The sequence below is a fragment of the Capricornis sumatraensis genome, chromosome 3 (assembly GCF_032405125.1).
Source record: "Capricornis sumatraensis isolate serow.1 chromosome 3, serow.2, whole genome shotgun sequence".
NCBI classification, from domain to species: Eukaryota; Metazoa; Chordata; class Mammalia; order Artiodactyla; family Bovidae; genus Capricornis; species Capricornis sumatraensis.
Window position 1 is genome coordinate 9,283,815 of NC_091071.1, and position 21,361 is coordinate 9,305,175.

The 21,361-nt window shown below is 53.0% G+C and overlaps 1 protein-coding gene across 1 annotated transcript in view; it reads left to right on the plus strand.

Moving 5' to 3' along the window:
- The window catches only part of GTF2IRD1 (GTF2I repeat domain containing 1), a 116,357-nt gene extending 101,670 nt beyond the window's left edge, over positions 1-14,687 (plus strand). The window contains exons 23-27 of the mRNA XM_068967282.1: positions 4,699-4,776; positions 7,124-7,316; positions 10,479-10,516; positions 13,288-13,427; positions 14,498-14,687. Coding sequence (XP_068823383.1) covers positions 4,699-4,776; positions 7,124-7,316; positions 10,479-10,516; positions 13,288-13,427; positions 14,498-14,566 — 518 coding nt within the window. The 3' untranslated portion in view covers positions 14,567-14,687. The remainder of the gene's footprint in view (positions 1-4,698; positions 4,777-7,123; positions 7,317-10,478; positions 10,517-13,287; positions 13,428-14,497) is intronic.
- The last annotated feature ends 6,674 nt before the right edge of the window (positions 14,688-21,361 follow it).

Consider the following 21,361-nt stretch of genomic DNA (forward strand, 5'->3'; position numbering starts at 1 on the left):
GAGTTAAAAGAAATTAAACTTCCATTTTCTGGAAGAGTTTCCTAGGTAAGATTTCATTTCCTGAGAGTACGTGAGATAACTGAGGCAGTGGTCTGGTAATCATGTCAGTGATGACTGGACATTGATGGTATAAGACCTTACTTTTTTTTTATGTCGTATCATTAAATCCCTCCCTGACAGGTCAGGATTCCCATTGGAGGGATGTCAGAACTGACTCAGAGAGGTTGAGTGCTTTTCCAAACACCACACAGCATTAGGGGGTACAGTCAAGATTGCCTTGGAATCTGCTGTCACTGGCCCTGGGGATGCCCTTACTCCCCACTGTCCATAGGCATTCAAGCAGGTACCTGGAGGCTACACAGCCTCCGCATGGAGCCCTGTGATGTTTCCAAATGGAGAACATTCTGAAACGTTTGCAACCATCGGGGTCCTTACAGCCAGCCTGGGTTTACAGACACTCCATCAAGTCCCCCTGGGGAAGAAGAGTAATGACAACTAGCCCGAGACCACGGCAGGCACGGGCAGGATGTCCTCAGCTCCGTGTGGTCGTTGTTGCAACTTTCCAAACAAGGAAATGCAGTGGTGACCCAAGATCGTGAGCTGATAACAGCCGAGACTTGAGACCAGGCAGCCAAACTTCAGAGCGTGTGGTCTTAATTGGTCTTAAATTCCGGCAACAAGGCTGTACCTCAGTCTACGAAAGATCATGGGGTTTCTGGCTGAGACCCCGCGGGCCCCAGGAATTGTGCCTCACCACCACCGTGCCCCCCAACACACACACACACACACTCTCTCTCTCATGTTCTCTGATCCTCGTTTTGCTCATTAGCAGACCAGACTCAGTGGTGATGGTTGCCAGGGCCACCCCGCCCTGCCCACAGCTGTCCTTGGGGAGGTCCCTGGTGACCACCGGGCTGGCTGCCGCCTCTCCAGGCAGTGGGCGTATGATGGTGGTGGCAGGAACCTGGCAGTGTCAGGAAGGAGGTGACCGACCCATAGCCTGCCAAGAGGCCCATTGGGCTGAGCCATGCAGGCTAGCAGGGAGCGTGGCGTTCCTCCCCCATGTCCGGGGCTCGCCAGGACTTGAGGCCAGCTGGGGACGGTGACCACAATTCACGTCACAGCAGACCAGCTCTGTCCTAGGCATCTCTGAGCCCGGACCCGAGTGTGTTCATCCCTCCCCCTGCAAGGCTGGAGGTAAAGTGAGGGCACCTGTGGTTCAAGTTCAACCTCCCAAATATTGGGTCCCTCCTTAGCCCTCATCCCACGAGGGCTTCCCTCCTTTTTCCTCCAAGTACACAGAGTCCCTTGGAGGAAATCAAACCAGGGACTTGGAGAGTCCCTGCAAGGAGATCAAACCAGTCCATCCTAAAGGAAATCAACCCTGAATATTCATTGGAAAGACTGATGCTGAAGCTCCAATACTTTGGCCACCTGATGTGAAGAACTGACTCACTGGAAAAGACCTTGATGCTGGGAAGGATTGAGGGCAGGAGGAGAAGGAGGCAACAGAGGATGAGATGGTTGGATGGCATCACCAACTCAATGGACAGACATGAGTTTGAGTGAACTGGGAGATAATGAAGGACAAAGGAGCCTGGCAGGCTACAATCCGTGGGGTCGCAAAGGGTCGGACACAACTGAGCACGCGTGCACACACACACTCGCAAGACATCTGTTGAGCATTCATGGAGTGCCTGGAGCCCCAACGTGCGCCAATTGGGCCGAGTCCCACAGGGCCTTGGGGGGCACAGCTGTCACCCCCTCTGAGAAGCCCTCCATGATCCCCGGCTGGGTGGGGGGGTCCCCCTCTCCCCCCGTGCTTCCACCGGGCTCTCACTGACAGTTCTCAAGCCCGAAGGGTCACCCCGTGTTCCTCACTGTCGCTGCCTCATCTCGGACTGTTTTCTGTACTCTGACGCAAGGTCAGCACTGCACCCCCATGGGACCGTGCTTGTGAAATATTTGTCCAAGACAAATATTGTTTCAGGACAGTGAGCAGAAATGCTGAGAGGTGACACGACCCACCCATGACTGAACCAACACAAGCCTAGGTTTTCGACTCTAAGTTCTTTGCCCTCCCGGAGCCTGGTCTTGCCTCTCCCCCAAGGCGCGGGCAGTGTGATGCTCAGGGCCGCCCTGTATCTCTCTCCACTCACTGGCAGCGGAGCAGCAGGGGTCTGCAGGGGAAGGCGGGGTGGGTGAGTGAGCCCCACGCTCCCAGACACACCCACGTGCCCAGGTGACAGTCACATCCAGCAGCCACGAGAACCTGAGCTTGCGGGCTTGTCTTTGAGGTGCTGTTGACTTCCTTTTGTTAGTTTGTTATTTATGGCTGCGCTGAGCCTTAGTAGCTGCACACAGGCTTTCTCTAGTTGCAGCGAGCGGGGATGACCTAGCTGCAGTGCCAGGCTTCTCATTGTGGTGGCTTCTTTCGGGCTTCAGTAGTGGTAGCGCACCAGCTTGGCTGCCCTGCAGCATGTGGGATCTTCCCCGACCAGGGTTTGAACCTACGTCCCCTCCACTGGCAGGCGGATTCTTAACCACTGGACCACCAGGGAAGTCCGCTGTCTACTTCCTTTTAATCCAGAAGGCTTTGTCATATACCGACTGGGTCCCGTCCCTGCCCTGGGCTTGAGAGGAGACAGAAGCGTGGAACTATGAGCTGATAGAACGAGAGATTTAGAGGAAACACCTTAAAGATCAACCCTGCTTTCTAGAGATGGGAAACTGAAAATTCAGGAAACCCAGTGTCCCTGGTAGAGCGAAAGACCTCCTGGGTCAAATAGGGTATTCCTGGCCCTGTGCGGCTGTGTGACCTTGGGCAGGTTACTTAACCTCTCTGAACCTTTGTGGCCTCGACTGTGGTGAGCAACGACCATGACCGTGTCTGGGAAAGCTGCCAGCGGAGTGTCTGGTACACGTTGGGTGGATCCAGGTTGATCTTTCCCTGGCTCCATGCAGAGTCCCGGAGCCGTCCCTGGTGGCAGGGGGAGTAGCTGGACAGAGACTGTCTTCCACCTCCATGCAGGCTCGAGGTGGCCCCGGGACCCAGGACTCTGTCCTAATTGTCTGCTGACATGGACGAAGGTCAGGTTGATGCTGCCACCTCTGGGATCCTGAAAACCATGGGGAAGGTCTCTGATGGGGTGTGTGGGAAGGTGGGCGGGCTCCCGGGTGCCGAGTTCGGGGTCTCTGTGGCCAGGTGCAGCCATCACTCCCCGAGGTGGGGACGCAGGAGGAAGATGTTATCTGGGATGTCTGATGCTGGCAGTGCCTCCTGACACCCGGGTGGCTGGTTGGTCGTGCTTGAAGAGAGAGAGATCCTGGAACTCTGAGATTCGGATATCTGGATGCTAGAATCAGGAGCGTGGGCATGAACTGGACCAGACAGGGCTACAGTGGGTTGGGGGGAGGAGGACTGGGAGGGCAGCGGGTGACGGAGGAGGGGAGGAGGGGTGTCAGGCGGTGTGGGAAGCTGTATGCCCTGCAGGGCTGGGCAGGCGAGGCTCCTCCCTGGTGGTGGAGCCGGGGAAAGGCTGGGCCTCGTGCCCGGGGTGTGAAGTGCAGGCGGGGGCAGCAGACAGTCTGAGTGGCACAGAGCCCTGGGCCTCCCAAATGGAACTGAGTTCTGTGAGATTTTTCCAGATTAGAACAGGAGTTGTTTTTCTTCGCCGACCCATTCTGTCTGCTCTGCCCCTCACCTCCCAGGCCCTGGCTCCCTGCCGGCTTCCAGCTCCCCGTCCCCACCCCCTGAGGCCCAGCCCATGTGGTGAACTGTGCCAGGGTGCCCTGGGGCCCTTCCTGGAACGCCCGCTCCTGGGACACATGCCCACGGCCACTCTGCCAGGACCTCCTCTACACCGTCCATGCCCCGCTTCTCTCTGGCCCAGCCCAGGCCTGTCTCTGGGGGCTCCACTGACCCCAGCTGCTCTTCCAGGCCAAGGAGAGGGCTGAGGGGGGGGAGCACAGGGTCTGGGCAGAAGGTGCCCCACCAAAGGCCCCCACGGACACTGGCCAGGAAACGTGTGCAGCTCTACAACCCCCAAACCTGCCTGGTCACAAGCTTTGGGCTCTGGGTCTGCGAGGCAGCCAGGTGATGACTTCCTGCAAGCCCAGCTCAGTCAGGCTGGCACAAGCCCACCCACCTCCCCGCCCCCCAACCCACCCCATCCCCTTCCGCTGGCCCCACCCTGGGCTTCAGCCACACACCTTTCACCTTTCGATGCCCGTGCAGGGGGCTGATCCTACACCTGGGGTGTCTTTCCCCACACGCACTCCATCCTGCCTTCCAAGAGACCCCCCCTTGAACATGCCCCCTCTCCCATCTCCTCGGGGGTGTCCCTGATCACACTTCTAGGGGGGCACGCAGCCTGGCTGTCAACCTTGCTAGGCTGTGAGTCCCTGGGAGGAGGTTCCTGGCCTCCTTCTCCTCGGGGTGCTGCATGCCTGATGCGGGCCTGCGCTGGGAAAGCTGTTCAGAGAATGCGGGATGGGTGGATGGATGTATGGACAGATGGGTGAATGGACGTACGGACAGATGGCTGAGGCCAGCAACAGGCTGCAGGGGAGTGGGCGGGCCCTGGAGAGCCTGTGCCAGCCAGCACGGGTCTGGACCGCCACGTGGGAGAAGGAGCAGGTCAGGTCCCGGGGCCGAGCCCGTGGGGACCCTCACGCCCCCTTGCCTTCTTCCCGTAGATGAAGATGATGCCAACAGGCTCGGGGAGAAGGTGATCCTCCGGGAGCAGGTGAAGGAGCTCTTCAACGAGAAATACGGTCAGTGCCTAGCGACGGAGGGAGGGCAGGGCTGCGGGGCAGCCTTCCTTGGGGTCCCCCTGCCTCTGCAGCCAGCCTGGCCTCCAGTTGTCCCCAGCTGGCCTGCCTGCTCCCTGGGGACATAGTTGCACTGTGACTGATGGGAGCTGACTCCTCATTCTCCCCCTCAACCGAGAAGGCGGCTGGGGAGAGGAAACAGTCAGCGGTACACACAGCTAGCTGGGACAGCGGTCAGCCTCAAGCGCCTCTAGGGCTGGGCTGTGTGGCAGAGGCCGTGGGCCACGGCCAAGCGCCTCTTCACGCAGACGCTTGTCTGCCCGGCACACTCTCAGCCCTGAGAATCTAGAGGAAGGCGTCTGATCCGCCATCAGCAGGGCTCAATGTGGGGAGGGAACTGGCCATGGAATAGATGCAAAGTGCCAAGTCCCCTGCAGAAGGCATCCAGGTGCCAGGGAAGAACCCAGGACAGCACAGTTGATGATACAGCCACCACCAGCGGAGCAGTTTCTAGATTACTGAGTGTCAGGCAACACTAGGTGCTCTGTATACATTTTTTTTTTCCACCACTTTTTTATTTTGCAAAACTGAAACTCACACCCATTAAATAACAGCTCACCATTTTCCCCTCCTCCTTTCTGTTTCTATGAATTTGAGTACTCTCAGACCTCACATAAGTGAAAAGATACAGTGTTTGTGGTTCATCCATGTTGCAGCTTGTGTCAGAATTTTCTTCCTCTTAAAGGCTGAATAAGATTCCCTAGTATGTGCCCTCTGTGGGGTCGCACAGAGTCGGACACGACTGAAGCGACTTAGCAGCAGCAGCAGCAGCATCTGTATTAGATTTTGTCTGTCCACTCATCCACTGAAAGACACCTGTTGCTTGCACCTCTTGCCTCTTGGGCAGCTCTGTATATGTTTTGTTTGTGATGAATTTAGCAGTATTATCTACTTTGTATTGTAGTTGAGAGTTAGAAGACGATTTTTTTTTTTTAAGAATTTCAGAGAGTGACGAAGGAAAGCAGGAAAGTGTGGAAGCGTGATGAGGAGGCAGGGGTAATGGGGGCATAGCCGTGGCTGGATCAGTGAACAAGAAAGCTCCTTGGAAGAAGGGACCTTTGAGCAGGAACTTGCATGTCACGGGGGACAAACAGAGGGACGCTTGCCAGGCGTAGGGAACAGCTCAGTGACTGCGGAGCAGTGAGAAGGCTGGTGGGCCAGGAGTGGGAAGGTGCGGCGGGGGAGAGGTTCTCGATGAGTGCAGAGAGGCGGGCAGGCCAGGACTTGGGGTTTCGTTTTGAGAGTAACAGGAAGCGACTCTGCTGTGTGGTTTGCTGTGGCTTTTTCACTTTTTATTTTGAAATCAGCTTTCAAAGCAGAGAGAATGACTCAGTGACCCACCGTGTAATCCACAGACCTGGCTTCTGTGTTTATTGACATTTAGCCAATCTTATATCTAAGCCCAGTTCACTGGGCTTCCTGGGTTGGTACTAGTGGTAAAGAACCCACCTGCCCACACAGGAGACTTAGGTTCAGTCCCTAGGTTGGGAAGATCCCCTGGTGGAGGGCATGGCAATCCACTCCAGTATTCTTGCTTAGAGAATTCTCCATAGAGAATTCCAGTATTGTCCATAGAGAATCCCATGGACAGAATTTCATAGGCATGGTTTGATAGCTTTAGTCCTTTAAAACAAACCTAAGACATCCCGTCATTTTGTCCATAAATACCTAAGTAAGGTCTTTTATTTTTTCTAACACAACAGGAGTAGATTTTACATCTATATATATATATTTTTGGCCTTGCAGGATCTTAGTTCCCCAAGCAGGGATCAAACCCATGCCCCCTGCAGTGGAAGCAAGCAGTCCTAACCACTGGACCTCCAGGGAATTCCTTGGATTTTTTTTTTTAACTTATTGAAGTATAGTTGATTTACAATGCTGTGTTAATTTCTACTGTACAGCAAGGTGACTCAGTTTTATAAATACATATATATTCTTTTTCATATTCTTTTCCATTCTGGTTTATCACAGGATATTAAATACAGTTTCCTGTGCTATACAGTAGGACCTTGGTGTTTATCCATCCTATCTATCTATCTATCTATCTATCTATAATAGCTTGTACCTGCTAATCCCAAACTCCCAATCCTTCCCTCCTCATCCCCCACCCCTGGATTTTTAGTTTTGCTAATTGGGTTCAAACAAACAAACCAGTGGTGTGTGTGTTGACTTACAAACTCTCTGGGGTACAGTGACTACCGAGTGGGCCATGCTGGGTCCCAGCCCTTCCCCAGAGAGCTCGCCTCAGACCAGGGAATCTTCCCTCACCCTGACCCCCTGTGCACTCTAGGTGAGGCTCTGGGCCTGAACCGGCCTGTGCTGGTCCCTTACAAACTGATCCGAGACAGCCCAGACGCCGTTGAGGTCACGGGCCTGCCTGACGACATCCCTTTCCGGAACCCCAACACATACGACATCCACCGGCTGGAGAAGATCCTGAAGGCCCGCGAGCACGTCCGCATGGTCATCATCAACCAGCTCCAGTGAGTGCCCCCCGGCACCTGCTGCAGGGGATATGGGGGGGCGCGGGGGAGGGAGGGTGCTGTCTGGATCTGGGAGGGGAACCCTCAGAGCTGGCCCAGCCAGGAGTCCAAAACAGAAACAGCGAGAAAAGGAGAGAGAGGAAACTCTCACTTGCACAGAATCAGGTAGGCAGCCTAGCTGTCTTTCATCTTTTCTTTTTTTTGATGTGGACCATTTTTAAACTCTTTATTGAATTTGTTACATTATCGCTTCTGTTTTATTTTTTGGTTTTTTGGCCTCGAGGTGTTTGGGATCTTAACTCCCTTGACAAGGGCTTGAACCCGCACCTGTTGCACTGGAAGGCCACATCCTAACCACTGGACTGCCAGGGAAGTCCCAGCAGTCTCCTCTTAAAAGATAAGGAAACAGATATCCAGAGTGAGAAAGGGACAGTGTAAGTCACAGTGGGTCAGCTGGGCTCCGGACCCAGACATCTTAGTCTGTGCAAGCTGCTGTAACAGCGTACCACGGACCAGGTGGCTTAAACAACAGAACTTTATTTCTCACTATTATGGAGGCTGAGAAGGGCAAGATCAACGTGTCAGCAGATTTGGTCCCTGGCGAGGCTCTTCCTGGTTCATGAGTGAGCATCTTCTCACTTTGTCCTCACAGGGTGGAAGGGATGAGGGAGCAATCTGAGACCTCTTATATAAAGGCACTAATCCTGTTCATGAGGGCTCTACCCTCCATAGCTAATCACTTCTCAAAGGCGCCACCAACAAATATCATCACACTGGGAATTAGGTATTTTTCCACATTTGAATTCTTCGGGGACACAAGCACTTAGGCTATAGTGCCAGATGTCCTGATTCTAACCCCTTTCAATTGAAACACATGGCCTCAGCATTCATAGGTATTTATTTTTTCAATTTTAATTAAATTTGATTTTTTTTTTTACTATGCCACTCATTTTTACCTGTTTTACTGTATTTAGAAAATAACAGTAATTCAGTACCCCCAACCCTAGAAATAGCCACTGTCTGTATTTTATTGTATATCCCTATATACTTTTTTAAATACAGTAGTTTATTTGATTTATTTTTCAGATTTAAAAACAATACACACAGCAAACTTGGAAAATATAAAAAGGTAGAAGGAAGGAAGATAACCCATAACCCACCTATTTAGAGTTAACACTGGTGGTGCATTTCTTTGACTTTCTCTTCTATTCCCATATTTTCTTTCCAATTTTACACTCCCTGTTTTTGAGGGTTTTTTTATTTTAAAATTTTATTTATTTATTCACTCATTCATTTATTTTGGCTATGCTGGGTCTTCATTGCAGCTCCCGGACTCAGTAGCTGAAGTCCTTGTGCTTAGTTTCAGCATATGGGATCTAGTTCCCTGACCAGGGATCTAACCCACACTGCCTGCAGTGGAAGCGCAGAGTCTCAACCTTTCTGGCGGTTCAGTGATTAGGATTCAGCGTTTTCCCTGCAGTGGCCTGGGTTTGATCCCTGGTCAGGGAGCTAAGATTCCACAAGCCACACGTATTGTGGCTTTTTTATTTAAAAAATACAACTTTTTTTGGGGGGGGAGGGGGCAGCCAAAACTTTTTTTTTAATAAAATAATATAAAGTAAAATAATTGTGTCAAAAAAATTGTATCATTCAACTGATCTGAGTTGTCCAGCTACAGAAATCGCAATACGCCAGAGGATTGTTTGGACTCGTGATAAAGATACAGTAAAATATCTATTGATCTGTGGGGAGAAATCATATTATTCAGTGAAAGTGAAAGTCGCTCAGTCATGTCTGACTCTTTGTGACCCCATGGACTATATAGTCCATGGAATTCTCCAGGCCAGAATACTGGAGTGGGTAGCCTTCCCCTTCTCTGGGGGATCTTCCCAACCCAGGGATGGAACCCAGGTCTCCTGCGTTGCAGGCGGATTCTTTACCAGCTGAGCCACAAGTGAAGCCCCATATTATTCAGCAGGGCCTCAAAAGTAGAGGTTTCCCTCCCTTCCCATGTATGTTCACCCCCTGAAGTAACTTCTGGAAAATAGGAGAAAATGCCCACCCACCCCCAGTAGGTGTACCTCCCAGAGAGAAGACATTCTGGGGTTTTCCTTCCATGTTTCCCATATATCAGTTCAGTTCAGTCGCTCAGTCGTGTCCGACTCTTTATGACCCCATGAACTGCAGCACACCAGGCCTCCCTGTCCATCACCATCTCCCGGAGTTCACTCAAACTCACATCCATCGAGTCGGTGATACCATCCAGCCATCTCATCCTCTGTCGTCCCCTTTTCCTCCTGCTCCCAGTCCCTCCCAGCATCAGAGTCTTTTCCAATGAGTCAACTCTTCGCATGAGGTGGCCAAAGTACTGGAGTTTCATATATATGTAAATTAGGTTACAGCTAATTTTGGGAGGTTCTTATAATAACGCTGCAAGTAAAATAATCATTAAAATAAAAAGTTATAGACATAGTAAGGCTTCCCTGATAACTCAGTGGTAAAGAAACCGCCTGCTAATTCAGGAGACAAGAGTTCAGTCCCCGATCCAGGAAGATCCCACACGCTGTGAGGCAACTAAGCGCGTGTGCCACAACTGCTAAGCTTGTGCTCTAGAGCCTGGGTGCCACGAGTACTGAAGCCCGCGTGCCCTAGAGCCTATGCTTTGAAACAAGAGAAGCCACCACAGTGAGAAGCCCTGGAACTGTAGCTAGAGAGTACCCCCCACTTGCCACAACTAGAGAGACCAACGAAGACCCCGCACAGCCAAAACTCACTAAATAAAAATAAACATTAAAAGAAAAAAAAAAGAATCCAGGTTCCTTTTTAAAAAAAAGATATATTTAAAACATAGTACTATCTTGTATATCCATTTACATAAATGTAGGCACACACTTCAGATCACTTGGTCAGACGACACCCTCGCTTTCTAGAGGAAACCAGTCAGAGGGGTGACCTACGTGGCTCGGCACTGACAGTGCCAGGCTTGCCATCACCCCACCTGCTCTGGGCGGGGACGCTGACCGCTTTCATCTGGGTCTTTCCTGGCTAACGTTCCAGCATTGGTGGCAGCCTCTTCATCTCATGCCCACATTCAGGGAGCAGGTGAGGAGGGGGAGGGGCAACCTGGTGTTCTGACTGCCACCTCATTTCTCTCTTTTCCAGACCTTTTGCAGAAATCTGCAGTGACGCCAAGGTGCCAGGTGAGTCAGAGGCTAAAGAGGCCACCCTTCTGCTTCTCGGGGACCAGACACAGCTGGGCCATGGGGCACACGATAGAGCAAAGTGTAGTTGTCCTGCCTGGAACTTCCCCAGGAACCCTGAGACCTTCTGCAAGGCCAGTATCCCCAGAAGGTCCCAGGAAGCCTGCAGGTGCCCTTCAGAGAGGCCCTGCCGTGGAGAGCTGAGCCTGGCAGATCAGCTAGAGAGAAGGAGGGGCAGGCAGAAGCCAAGCAGGAGGGGGCATCAGGTAGGATGGGGACGCCACCTGGGGTGGGGAGAGGGGGTGACCTGTGCCCTGCAGGGGTGAGGCAGGTGGGCGCTGCCCAAGACTGGCTGGGCCCCTGGACTCTGCCTGCATTTTCAGGGCAACACCTGCACTAGACCCTAGTCTTCTAGAACCTTCCGGGGTCCTGGAACCTGGGAAGCTCTGGGATTCTGATCAAGCAGGTGTGTCACAGGACTCGAGAGGCTGGAGCCCAGGGATTGGAAGGTGCACCTCTGATTAAGAACGCTGATTTACAGGGAATTCCCCAGCAGTCCAGCGGTTAGGACTTTGGACTCTCACTACTGAGGGTCCAGGTTCAATCCCTGGTTGGGCAACTAAGATCTCACAGGCCACATGCCACGGCCAAAAAATAACAGCGCTGATCTAGTCCCACCTCTCATGGTACAGCTGGGAAACTGAGGCCCAGGGAGGGGAAGGGACTTAGCAAGGCCACACAGTGAGCTGGTGGCCTCCTCGAGCCTGGTGTGCTGACCATCCATCGGAACCACAGGCCACTGTGGACTGGAGGCCCCAGCGTGGCTGTTCAGTGGGGACAGTGACAGGATTCAACGAGGCTACCCCACCCCAGCCTGAGACTTAAGGTCCTAACTCCAAATGGTCAGAGTTCCCCTGGAATGCCACAGCCTCCTAGCATGTGCTGATGCCAACCAAGGGCATGGTATGGGATAGGGAGGTGACTAGGTTTGGAAGCTGCTCCCAAGTCAGAGGCGAACATGCAGAAGGCCCCATGGAGGCCTCCAGGAGGAGAGTTTGGGACAAATTATCAGAGACTTAACGGGCTTCCCTGGTGGCTCAGACGGTAAAAAAAAATCCGCCCGGCAATGCAGGAGACCTGGGTTTGATCCCTGGGCCTGGAAGATCCCCTGGAGAAGGGAATGGCTACCCACTCCAGTATTCTTGCCTGGAGAATCCCCATGGATGGAGGAGCCTGGTGGGCTGCAGTCCATGGGATCGCAAAGAATCAGACACGACTGAGCAACTAACACTTTCACTTTATCAGAGACATATCCACTGCCCCCAACCATGGCCATCTTTAGGGTCTTACAGTGACCCCCAAAGCTAGACAGTTGCCCACCCAGGCCCAGCATGCCCTCATCCCTGTCATTAAGACCTTTCTGTGGGCTGTGTCAGTAAGCTGTATCCACTCAGTCAAGCCCAAATCTCCACTTACGCAGCACACAGCCGCAAATATTTGGGGAGGAGCCACACCGTGCAGGGAGATCTTAGTTCCCTGACCAGGGGTGGAACTTGTAGCTCCTGCGGTGGAAGCGTGGAGTCCTGGCACGGGACCACCAGGGAAGTTCCCAATACCCAGCTGCAAATCTTAATTTGTTTAATTTTTGGCTGCGCTAGGCCTTCATTGCCCTGGGCGGGCTTTCCCTAGTTGCAGCGAGCAGGGGCTCCTCTTGGTTGCCGTGCGAGGGCTCCTCATCACGGTGGCTTCTCTTGTTGAGGAGCACAGGCTCTGGGGTGTGCGGACACACGGGCTACATTGCCCCTCAGCATGTGGAATCTCCTCGGACCAGGGAACAAACCCGTGTCCCCTGCATTGTCAGGCGGATTCTTAACCCCTGGCCTATCAGGGAAGTCCCCCGCACATAACCGCAAATCTTTTTGCTAAATCTTTCATAATCACATGAATTGGATTCAGTAACAGCACAACCCCTGCTGGTCCTGCTCTGCGCTGGGCTTAGTACTGGGTTCCTTCAAACTCTTAGTCTCCTTTGAATCTCGTATCATACAGTTTCCCCCTTTTGGCTCAGAGAGGTTCATCATTTTCCCAGGGTCACACAGCTAGTAAGTGGCAGTTTGAACTTCGGGCTTCTGGCTCTAAACTAGGCTTTCTCTCCACTGGGACGCTGCCTGTCCACCAGGGCCTGTGACCTGTCATTTGCCACAGCATTGTCAGATCTGGGCCATCACACGTTGGCGGTAACAGTAGCAACCATACTGATAGCAGTTCTCAGTTGTTGAGTATTTACTGGGGACCAGGTACATTATCTCATGAGATGCTCCCAGCAAACCTGCAGAATCCCACTCACATTTAACCTGCGACAAAACTGAAGGTACAAGGCCATTAAGTGACTCTCCCTGAGACCCAAGGCTGTATGGCTCTGAGTCTGGGAGTTCTGGGGAGCCTGGGACCTTGGACTCTACCTGGTCCAAGAAGGGTCTAAGGAAACCCTGGGCCTGAGCTGAGCCTGCTGGGGAAGCCTCCCTGGAGGAGGAGGCCATAGTGTCAGCAAAGCAGACAGTGCGCGGGAGGAGGAGAGTGGGCAAGTCGGGCATGGGGGCTGCTCAGGGAAGGTGGCTGCGGAGATGGGCCTCAGCCGCTGGGGGATCAGGAGCCTTGAGTGCTGAGAAGGGGACTTCAAACCTGCCAATAAGGCCTTCTCCAAGGAGGAGTCAGGAAGGTGAGACACAGTGGCCCTGGCACCCAGCATCAGCAACCCTTTCTCCCACCAGCCAAAGACAGCAGCATTCCCAAGCGCAAGAGAAAGCGGGTCTCCGAAGGAAACTCCGTCTCCTCCTCCTCCTCCTCGTCTTCCTCTTCCTCCTCCTCTAACCCGGAGTCGGTAGCATCCACCAACCAGATCTCACTTGTGGTAAAGTTGCGCAGAACAGGACCTGACTGCTCTTCCCTCTGGCTTTCAGCCGGCACTCGGGCAGGGTCGTCTACGCTGGGGCGTGGGTCCAGGGTGCGGGGAGATGCCGGGTGCTGAGCAGGGTCTGCAGACTCAACTGCCTGTCCCACCCGTGAGCTAGTCCACCTCTCCTCTCATCAGACACTCACAGGCACCCCAGGGAAGGAATTCACAGGCCCACTATGCAGATGGGCAAGCTGAGGCCTCAGAGTGGGAAGGGACTTGACACCTCCTCCCACTCAATAGGACCTTGAGCAGATTCCCGGGTTCCCAGGGCAGTCGGATGCTAGACTAATCTCTGTGCTCACATCACATGCTCTGAGCCACAGGGCTGCGAGGCATGGGTGTTACCCACAATACGTAGATGAGGAAAACCGGGGACAGAAGCCCATTAACTCTGCAGCCTCACGCTGGTCAGTGGTGGATGGACGCCCCACCTCCAGAGCACCACCTGCTCTGTCACGTGGCTCCTCTCGAGGGGAAAGCTTCATTAAAGGCACAATCCAAGGGTTCTTTCTGATTTCAAAATATCAGCTTTGGAATCCCAAGTCCAAATGGGGAGAATAATTGGAAGCCAATTGAAAATGACTTTAGGGTTTGTTTATGCTCGGACCCCTTCCCAAAATGCACAGCAGTTCAGGCTTTGCCTCTGTCCCTGCCAGTGTGCTCACAGAGGGTCCTTCAACCCTCCCGCCACGCAGAGAGACAGGAAGGCTTGCTCTGGAGCCTGAGGCCTGGAGGGGGCTAAGTTTATGGGGCTCAGGCCACCTGTTCTGAGTGATCCCCAATTTCTTCCCCACGTTTGCCCACACAGTTGGTCCCTGGGACACAGGTGGGAACAGGTCAGAAAGCTCCAGCCCTGGCCCCACGGTCACTGGTGAACCGTGAGATCTTAGGTCACACCTCCCTCTCTGGGCCTCCCACAACCTCAAAATAAATAGCATCCGAGGAAGTCCTTCAGAAGTTGTCCCAGGGGGCTCTCGGAGCCACCTGGAGTCCTAACCCAGGCTGTCTGTCCCCCCTCTCTCTAGCAATGGCCAATGTACATGGTGGACTATGCCGGCCTGAACGTGCAACTCCCGGGACCTCTGAATTACTAGACCTCAGTGCTGAATCAGGACCTCACTCAGAAAGACTAAAGGAAATGTAATTTATGTACAAAGTGTATATTCGGATATGTATCGATGCCTTTTAGTTTTTCCAATGATTTTTACACTATATTCCTGCCGCCAAGGCCTTTTTAAATAAGTAAAAAGAAAAAAGAAAAAAAAAAGCATTGCTTCTGTTCCTAACTGTTACTTGTTCTCTTTTGGAATTTGTGGCTGCAGCTGCCGTCCCTGGAATGAGGTCAGGAAGTTTGGCTCAGCTGGCCTGCCCAGGCCTTCCGTCTTTGCCAAGAACAGAGGCCACGGCCCTGACCACAGGGCCCTGGGTACAGGCTTCATTCATTTTGCTGCTGCTGGGGTCACATGACCTCAGGACGCAGTACCAGAAGAAGGTGAAGTGCAGGGCCGAGCCCCTGGCCTCACGGAGCGTGCAGTGTGGTGGAGGGTCATCTTGTCCTGGCCCCAATAACAGGTGCAGTCAAGGTCAGATATGATAAGGAGACATGGAATCTCCATAGCTAGACAGAAGACATCTTGGAGACGGGGCCTTTGGGTTGGGCCGGGAGAGGTGACATGGCTTTTGGGTTTTTTTTATTTTTTGGCCACGCTGTGCGGCACGTGGGATCTTAGTTCCCGGACCAGGGATTGAACCTGCACCCCTTGCTTTGAAAACATCGAGTCTCAACCACAGACTGCTCGGGAGGTCCCTGAGGCGGGTTTTGGCTACTGTGTGCACAAGCTCAGTCGCTCAGTCGTGTCTGACTCTTTTCAACCCCATGGGCTGTAGCCCATCAGGCTCCTCTGTCTATGGAATCTTCCAAGCAAGAATACTGGAGTGGGTTACCATTTCCTCTCCCAAGGGAACCCTCCAACTTAAGGATCGAACCCATGTCTCCTGCATTTGCAGGCAGATTCTTTACAGCTGAACCACCTGGGAAGCCCCAGGTTTTTGCTAGAGCTCAGGGTATTTAAGCAAAGTGGTGGGTCACAGCTACTGGTCAGAAAGACCAGTTTGGTGACAGGTGGAAAGGTGAAGGAAGTGATGAGACTGAACTTCAGAAAACAAGTCCAAAGGGTCTGGCAGTCATTCAGGCTTGCCATACTGGCCACTCCTTCAGTCCTGATGGGGAAGCCGGGGAAGGACAGGACGCCCTGGAAGCACATGGCAGGGTGCCTTTACCTAGCACAGACTCAAGAAACGGTCCTTGAAACGCTGTTGTTCAGTTGCTCAGTCATGTCCAACTCTGCGACCCCACAGACTGCACCCCACCAGGCTTCCCCATCCTTCACTATCTCCCAGAGCTTGCTCAGACTCATGTCCATTGAGTCAGTGATACCATCCAACCACCACGACCTCAGTTGTCCCCTTCTCCTCCTGCCTTCAATTTTTCCAGCATCAGGGTCTTAGGAGTTGGCAGGACAAATAGGGAGGGCTGGGGCTGGACACTGTCATGGGGAAGAGCCACATGTGTAAAGGCAGGGAGACTGGACTGAGAACCTGGGCATTCTAGGAACGAGGAGTCGCTGGAGCAGGGGAAGGGAGGAGAGTGGCCGGAAGTGAGATGGAAAGGTGGGCAGGGGTGGTCCACAGGCTGTGCCCTGCATGTGGTACCATGATGAGGGGTGAACCCGGGCAGAAATGCAGCGTGGGCTCTGCTGGCCCAGCCTGCTGCTCTGCAGCTACGTTGTATCCTTTTCCCCCTGGGTCCTGGTGGAAGACCTTGAGGGCTGGGCAGAGGTGAGGAGGGATGCTGGGGAGAGCTACAGCACGGAGTACCAGGGGAGAACCAAGACCAGGTCTCCACATTTTGGAAGGGCATGCCTTCCCCCGCAGAGGAGAGAGAAGCCGGAGTCCACGTGGGAGGCTCTTGCTGTTGTTCCAGCCAGAGCTGGTGGGGGTTTGGGCCAGGTGGAGAATAACAAGGTCAGCCAACAGGACTTGGAGGTCAGTTAGACGCCAGTGCTGGGGCGTGGAGGGGTCAGGGTGGACTGCGGCGTCCAGCCAGGGTCCAGCAGGAAGCCTGCGATGTGGAGGAACTGAGTCCTGAGTCAGCTAAGTACACAATCCAAACAGGCCAGGAGCTCCCGCCAGCCCTCTGGGTCAGCCCAGTGCCCAGAGCCGAGAGGCAAGGTCCTGTCCCAGCCTTCCAGACTCTTCCTCCTGGAAAGACACAAGAAGCGGGAACCACAAGCTTGGCATGCCCCCACCCAGACTTTTCCTCTCTCTGCCACATTCCAGTGGCCCCAGGACCTGCCGGGCCCTCCACTCCATCTTCAGTTCCCTGGCTTTAAGCCCAGTCCGCCTTTAATCTCCAGGATCAGGGGAGGGGCGACCCCCTACCATTGACCACCCACTGCCCTCAAGGCATCAACTGCCTAGGAGATCAAGGACCGCATGGTAACTGCCACCTTGCCGTCAGACCCTCTCTCCTGGCACTCAGCCTTCCTCCATCTAATCCTGTCTCTCCCTGCATTAAAAAGCCCCCACTGCGTTCCCTCCCCTGCACCATTCAGTGCCCGGCCCTCCCTCTGTCCCCCTCCTCTGCCTCCCACCCCACCGATCTGTGCCCTTTTCTTCTCCACAGCAGCCACCGGGCAGTGAGCGCGCCTCCAGCCTGGCCACTGGCCTGCGTCCCTGTAGCCCGGCCGGCCCGTGGCTCGGGCCCACCTGGCGCCCCAGCCGCCGGGCTGGCGCCGCCCGGTTGTCTAGACCGGTCCAGGCCGCCCCGCCCCCGCGCTCAGATCTGCGGCCAGAGCCGGAAGTGGCTCCTGCCCGGAGCGGGCGGGGCTTTGCGTGCTCCAGACTGTGCAGCCGGCGGCTGCGCGGAGAGGCGGGGAGCCCTGGGGAAGGCCGCTGAATCCCCGAAAGGCCGGACTCTCCGCCTTTGTCATCCTTCGGACGCATGCAAATAGGCGGATTGGTGCAGCGAAACTTCGTGCCTTGGTGCCAGGCTTCATTGCAGAAATAAAGGGGATCCCCCTTCCCAAGTCAAAGCTTTTGAACAAAGAGGTCACCTATATCCGTTTTCCTTCCCGTCCCTGGGGCTCAGGGCTTTAGGAGATGTGTCCGGGCTGAGTACCGAGGATGTGCTTAGGGGCCTCTGGCCGCCTCCCCTCCACCCGCTACCCGGCCTGCTTGCTGAGTCCAGAATGTGCCCACCCAGCCCTTCCCCCGCCCCCCAGATCTGCCAGCAGGCCCTGCTTTCCGCAAGAGAGCCCAGATGCTGTTTATGCAACCTCCCCAGAATCTCAGTGTACTGTACTTTTTTAAAGTGATTTGATTCAAAGCACTCATTCTTTAATTAAACTTCATTTGGCTGCCATCTGTCTGGGTTCAAAATTGGCTTCGTGTTTTGCAACTCTAAATGAGAATTGTTATTGGATGTGTAAACACATGCACCAAAAAAAAAAATCACAAAACACTTTCAAAAGTAATAAATGAGAAATGTGCAGAAGCAACATTAGGAGCTGCATCTTAAACGTTCTAATTGCTGGGGAATGTATTCTGGTGGGTACATAATCATGTTATATACAAAACTTTGTATAGAAATCTGGTATCAATGAAAAGATCAAGATTATGGAAAATGCCAGAATTATATCAGACTGAAAACAGTAATAAAGCAATCATCATCGGAGCAGGGACAAAGCGAGGGTGAGGCTGGAGGGGGGAAGGGCAGCAGTTCCATACACCTGCTCCCCTGCAGGGAGCTTCCCTCACCTGCCCGGCTGCCCCGCTTCTACTGAAAAGAGGAAGGTGAGCTCTGCTGGCAGGGGCTTCACAACAGCCCTTCCAGATACTTCTTTAAATAAGGAGCCAGGGGACTTCCCTGGTGGTCCAGTGAATAAGACTCCAGGTTCCCAATGCAGGGGGCCTGAGTTTGATCCCTGGACAGGGAACTAAGAGCCTGCCTGCTGCAATTACTGAGGAGCCAAAATACATTAAAAAAAAAAAAAAAAAAAGCCCAAGTTTTATTGAGGGTTGTCTACTGACCTCCAAGGTAGAAGGTCTCCTCCCTCCCACCTGGCCCCGGCAGAGAAGAAAGAAAAGATGGACTGTAGCACCTCTTTGAAGCCTTGTGTTAGTGGCTCGATAAGAGGTCGGTGCTCTTTGGGGGAAATGGTCTGCAGGATTTTTCAATGAGGAAACTGAAGCATGAAGACAGGGAAGGAGCAAGGCTAGAGGCTGATGGTCTCAGGAAGGGGCGGGTTCTTGCTGGCGTTTGTTTCTGGGTGATCGAGATTGGAGGATGCGGGAGTGGAAAGATAGGTGGTAATTGAGATGTGGATTAAAGCAGACCCCAGCATCCCCAAGACTCTCTTTGGCTGATTTGTCCTCTGTGCCCCCTTGATCTTGCCTCCCTGGCCGTCTCCCCAGCACCGCCTTTCTATCACAAAGCAACCTCTCTCTTCCTTCCCAACTCACGTAACTGCGCCTTCCCGTTTTACCTATCACTGAAATGTCCCCTCCTTGGGGGCCTCTCCAGACCACCTGGTCTAAATCAGATATGCTCTACTTCATAAATTTTACATTTCATCTCCTTTTAAAAAAAGAAAAGAAAAGAAAAGAAAACAAACAAAAAACATGTATTATGATTCTTCCCTTAACTTTTTTTTGGCTGCACCTCACTGCTTGCAGGATCTCAGTTCCCCCACCAGGGATCGAACCTGCGCCCTCAGCATGGAGCCGTAACCACTGGACCACAAGGAAATTCCTCTCCTGTAACTCTAAATCCTCCTTCCTAGTGAATCCAATAAGCTTGCCCCCACCAACCTCCCCCAAGTCCGTCTCTGGGGAACCATGACAGGTGCCTCTGCCCATTTTTCCACCATGAAAGCCTGCTTGCTTGAATTCTAGTCAAGTGTTTGGACTCCAGAAGCCCACTGTTTCAACATCCGTGTCCCTGAAACACCCACTTAAGATGCAGGAAATGGGAGCCGGGATAAACACTCGGTGCTACAAGAGGTACCAAAAACATTCCACCTGGCTTACACTCTTGCAGATAATAATAAAATAACCACTCTGTGCTAACCGTCTACAATGTCAGAGCCATTAGGTAAGACCTTTTGTGTGCAGTGTTAATCCTCACAGCCCTGCAAAGTAAATATTCCTTCTTCCTCTTCCAGATGAAGAATTTGAGGTTCACAAGATCAAGGGCTATTATCTGGGGTTACACAACTAGGAAAAATTGAGCACTGAGCCAGGATTCAAAACTAAGCCTGGCTGACTCAGAGAATTCAGGCCACCAAGCACTGCCCCAGGGTGGGTCCTACATGGAGCTGACCCTCCCCAACTCCAGACGGAAAAGCAGTGGGCAACCTCCAGCTGGGAGGGTTCTCTTCTGATTTCCTCCTTGTCTGATGAAGAACAGAGGTACATTTAAAAAGAGCTGGCGGGCGGGGGGGGGGGGGGGGGAGTGGGTACCAGCCAGTTCAAGGCTTGCCCAGAAAAGTTGCTAAGACACTCTTCTCAGTCCACAGGAAAGGGACATGAACAGGAGGCCACAGCTGGAAGGACTAGAGAAAACACAACACATACACTCACATGTCTACACATTCACACGCGGGCTCATACACATATTTTTAAAACTGTTAATTAGACGTGTTGTCACAATCCCCAATTATAGCGAGTCCTTGGCTCACAGATGTTGGGATTGGCATCTGAGAAAGTGCCGCAGAGAGGAACCTTCCTCAACCACAGCTCTGAACACTCCCGCCCGCGCTGCCCCGGGAGGAAATCCTCCGGCCTGGCTCTGGCATCTGGGGCCCAGCCCCCCCACAGCTCCTTCTGTATCTCCCAGTGTGCCTTGGGCTCCAGCCAAACCATGTCCTCGCTGTTCTCAGAACATTCTAGAGGCTCACATACCTCCACGCCTCTGCCCCAGCTTTCAGCTTGGCTGGCCCGCCCCCTTTGCTTTGCTTGACAAGGGTCTGCCCCGCTCTGCGGTCCAGCAGGAATGTCCTCTTCCTGTACAGCCTCCCCCAGGCAGTCCCGGCCCAGCAGGTGCTCTCAGAAGACACCGCACAATGTGCTATTGTCCCCTGGGGGGAAGAAAAAAGAGCTTATTGAACACACGGCCTGAAACAGTAGCTCCTAACATCTCCTAAATGTGCATGTGTGCTCAATCCCTTTAGACGTGTCCGACTCTGTGTCCAGCAGCGGAGAATGAGATGGTTAGATAGCATCACCGACTCAATGGACACGAACTTGAGCAAACTGCAGGAGACAGTGAAGGACAGAAGAGTCTGGAGTGCTGCAGTCCATAGGGTCGCAAAGAGTCAGACACGACTTGTCAACAAGAACAATACCATCTAAGTCCATCCACGTTGTAGAAAATATTAGGATTTCATTCTTTTTTTGTGGTTGATAATCCATTATGTGTGTGTATATATTTATATATTTTCTCATATAGGTTATTACAGAATATTGAGTAGAGTTCCCTGTGCTATCCAGTAGGTCCTTGCTAGTTATCTATTTTCTATATAGTACTGTGTATATGTGTTTTGCTTTTGGGGAGTGTTTTGGCAATGCTACACAGCTTGTCGAATCAGTTCCCTGACCAGGGCTTGAACCCAAGCCCTCCACAGTGAGAGTGAAGTGATAGTTGCACAGTCATGTCTGACTCTTTGCGACCCCGTGGATTGTAGCCTGCCATTTCCTTCTCCAGGGTCTTCCCAACCCAGGGATTGAACCTGGGTCTTCCGCATTGCAGGCAGATTCTTTACTATCTGAACCACCAGGGAAGCCCCACAGTGAGAATGAGGAGTCCGGATTGAACTTATGCCCCCTGC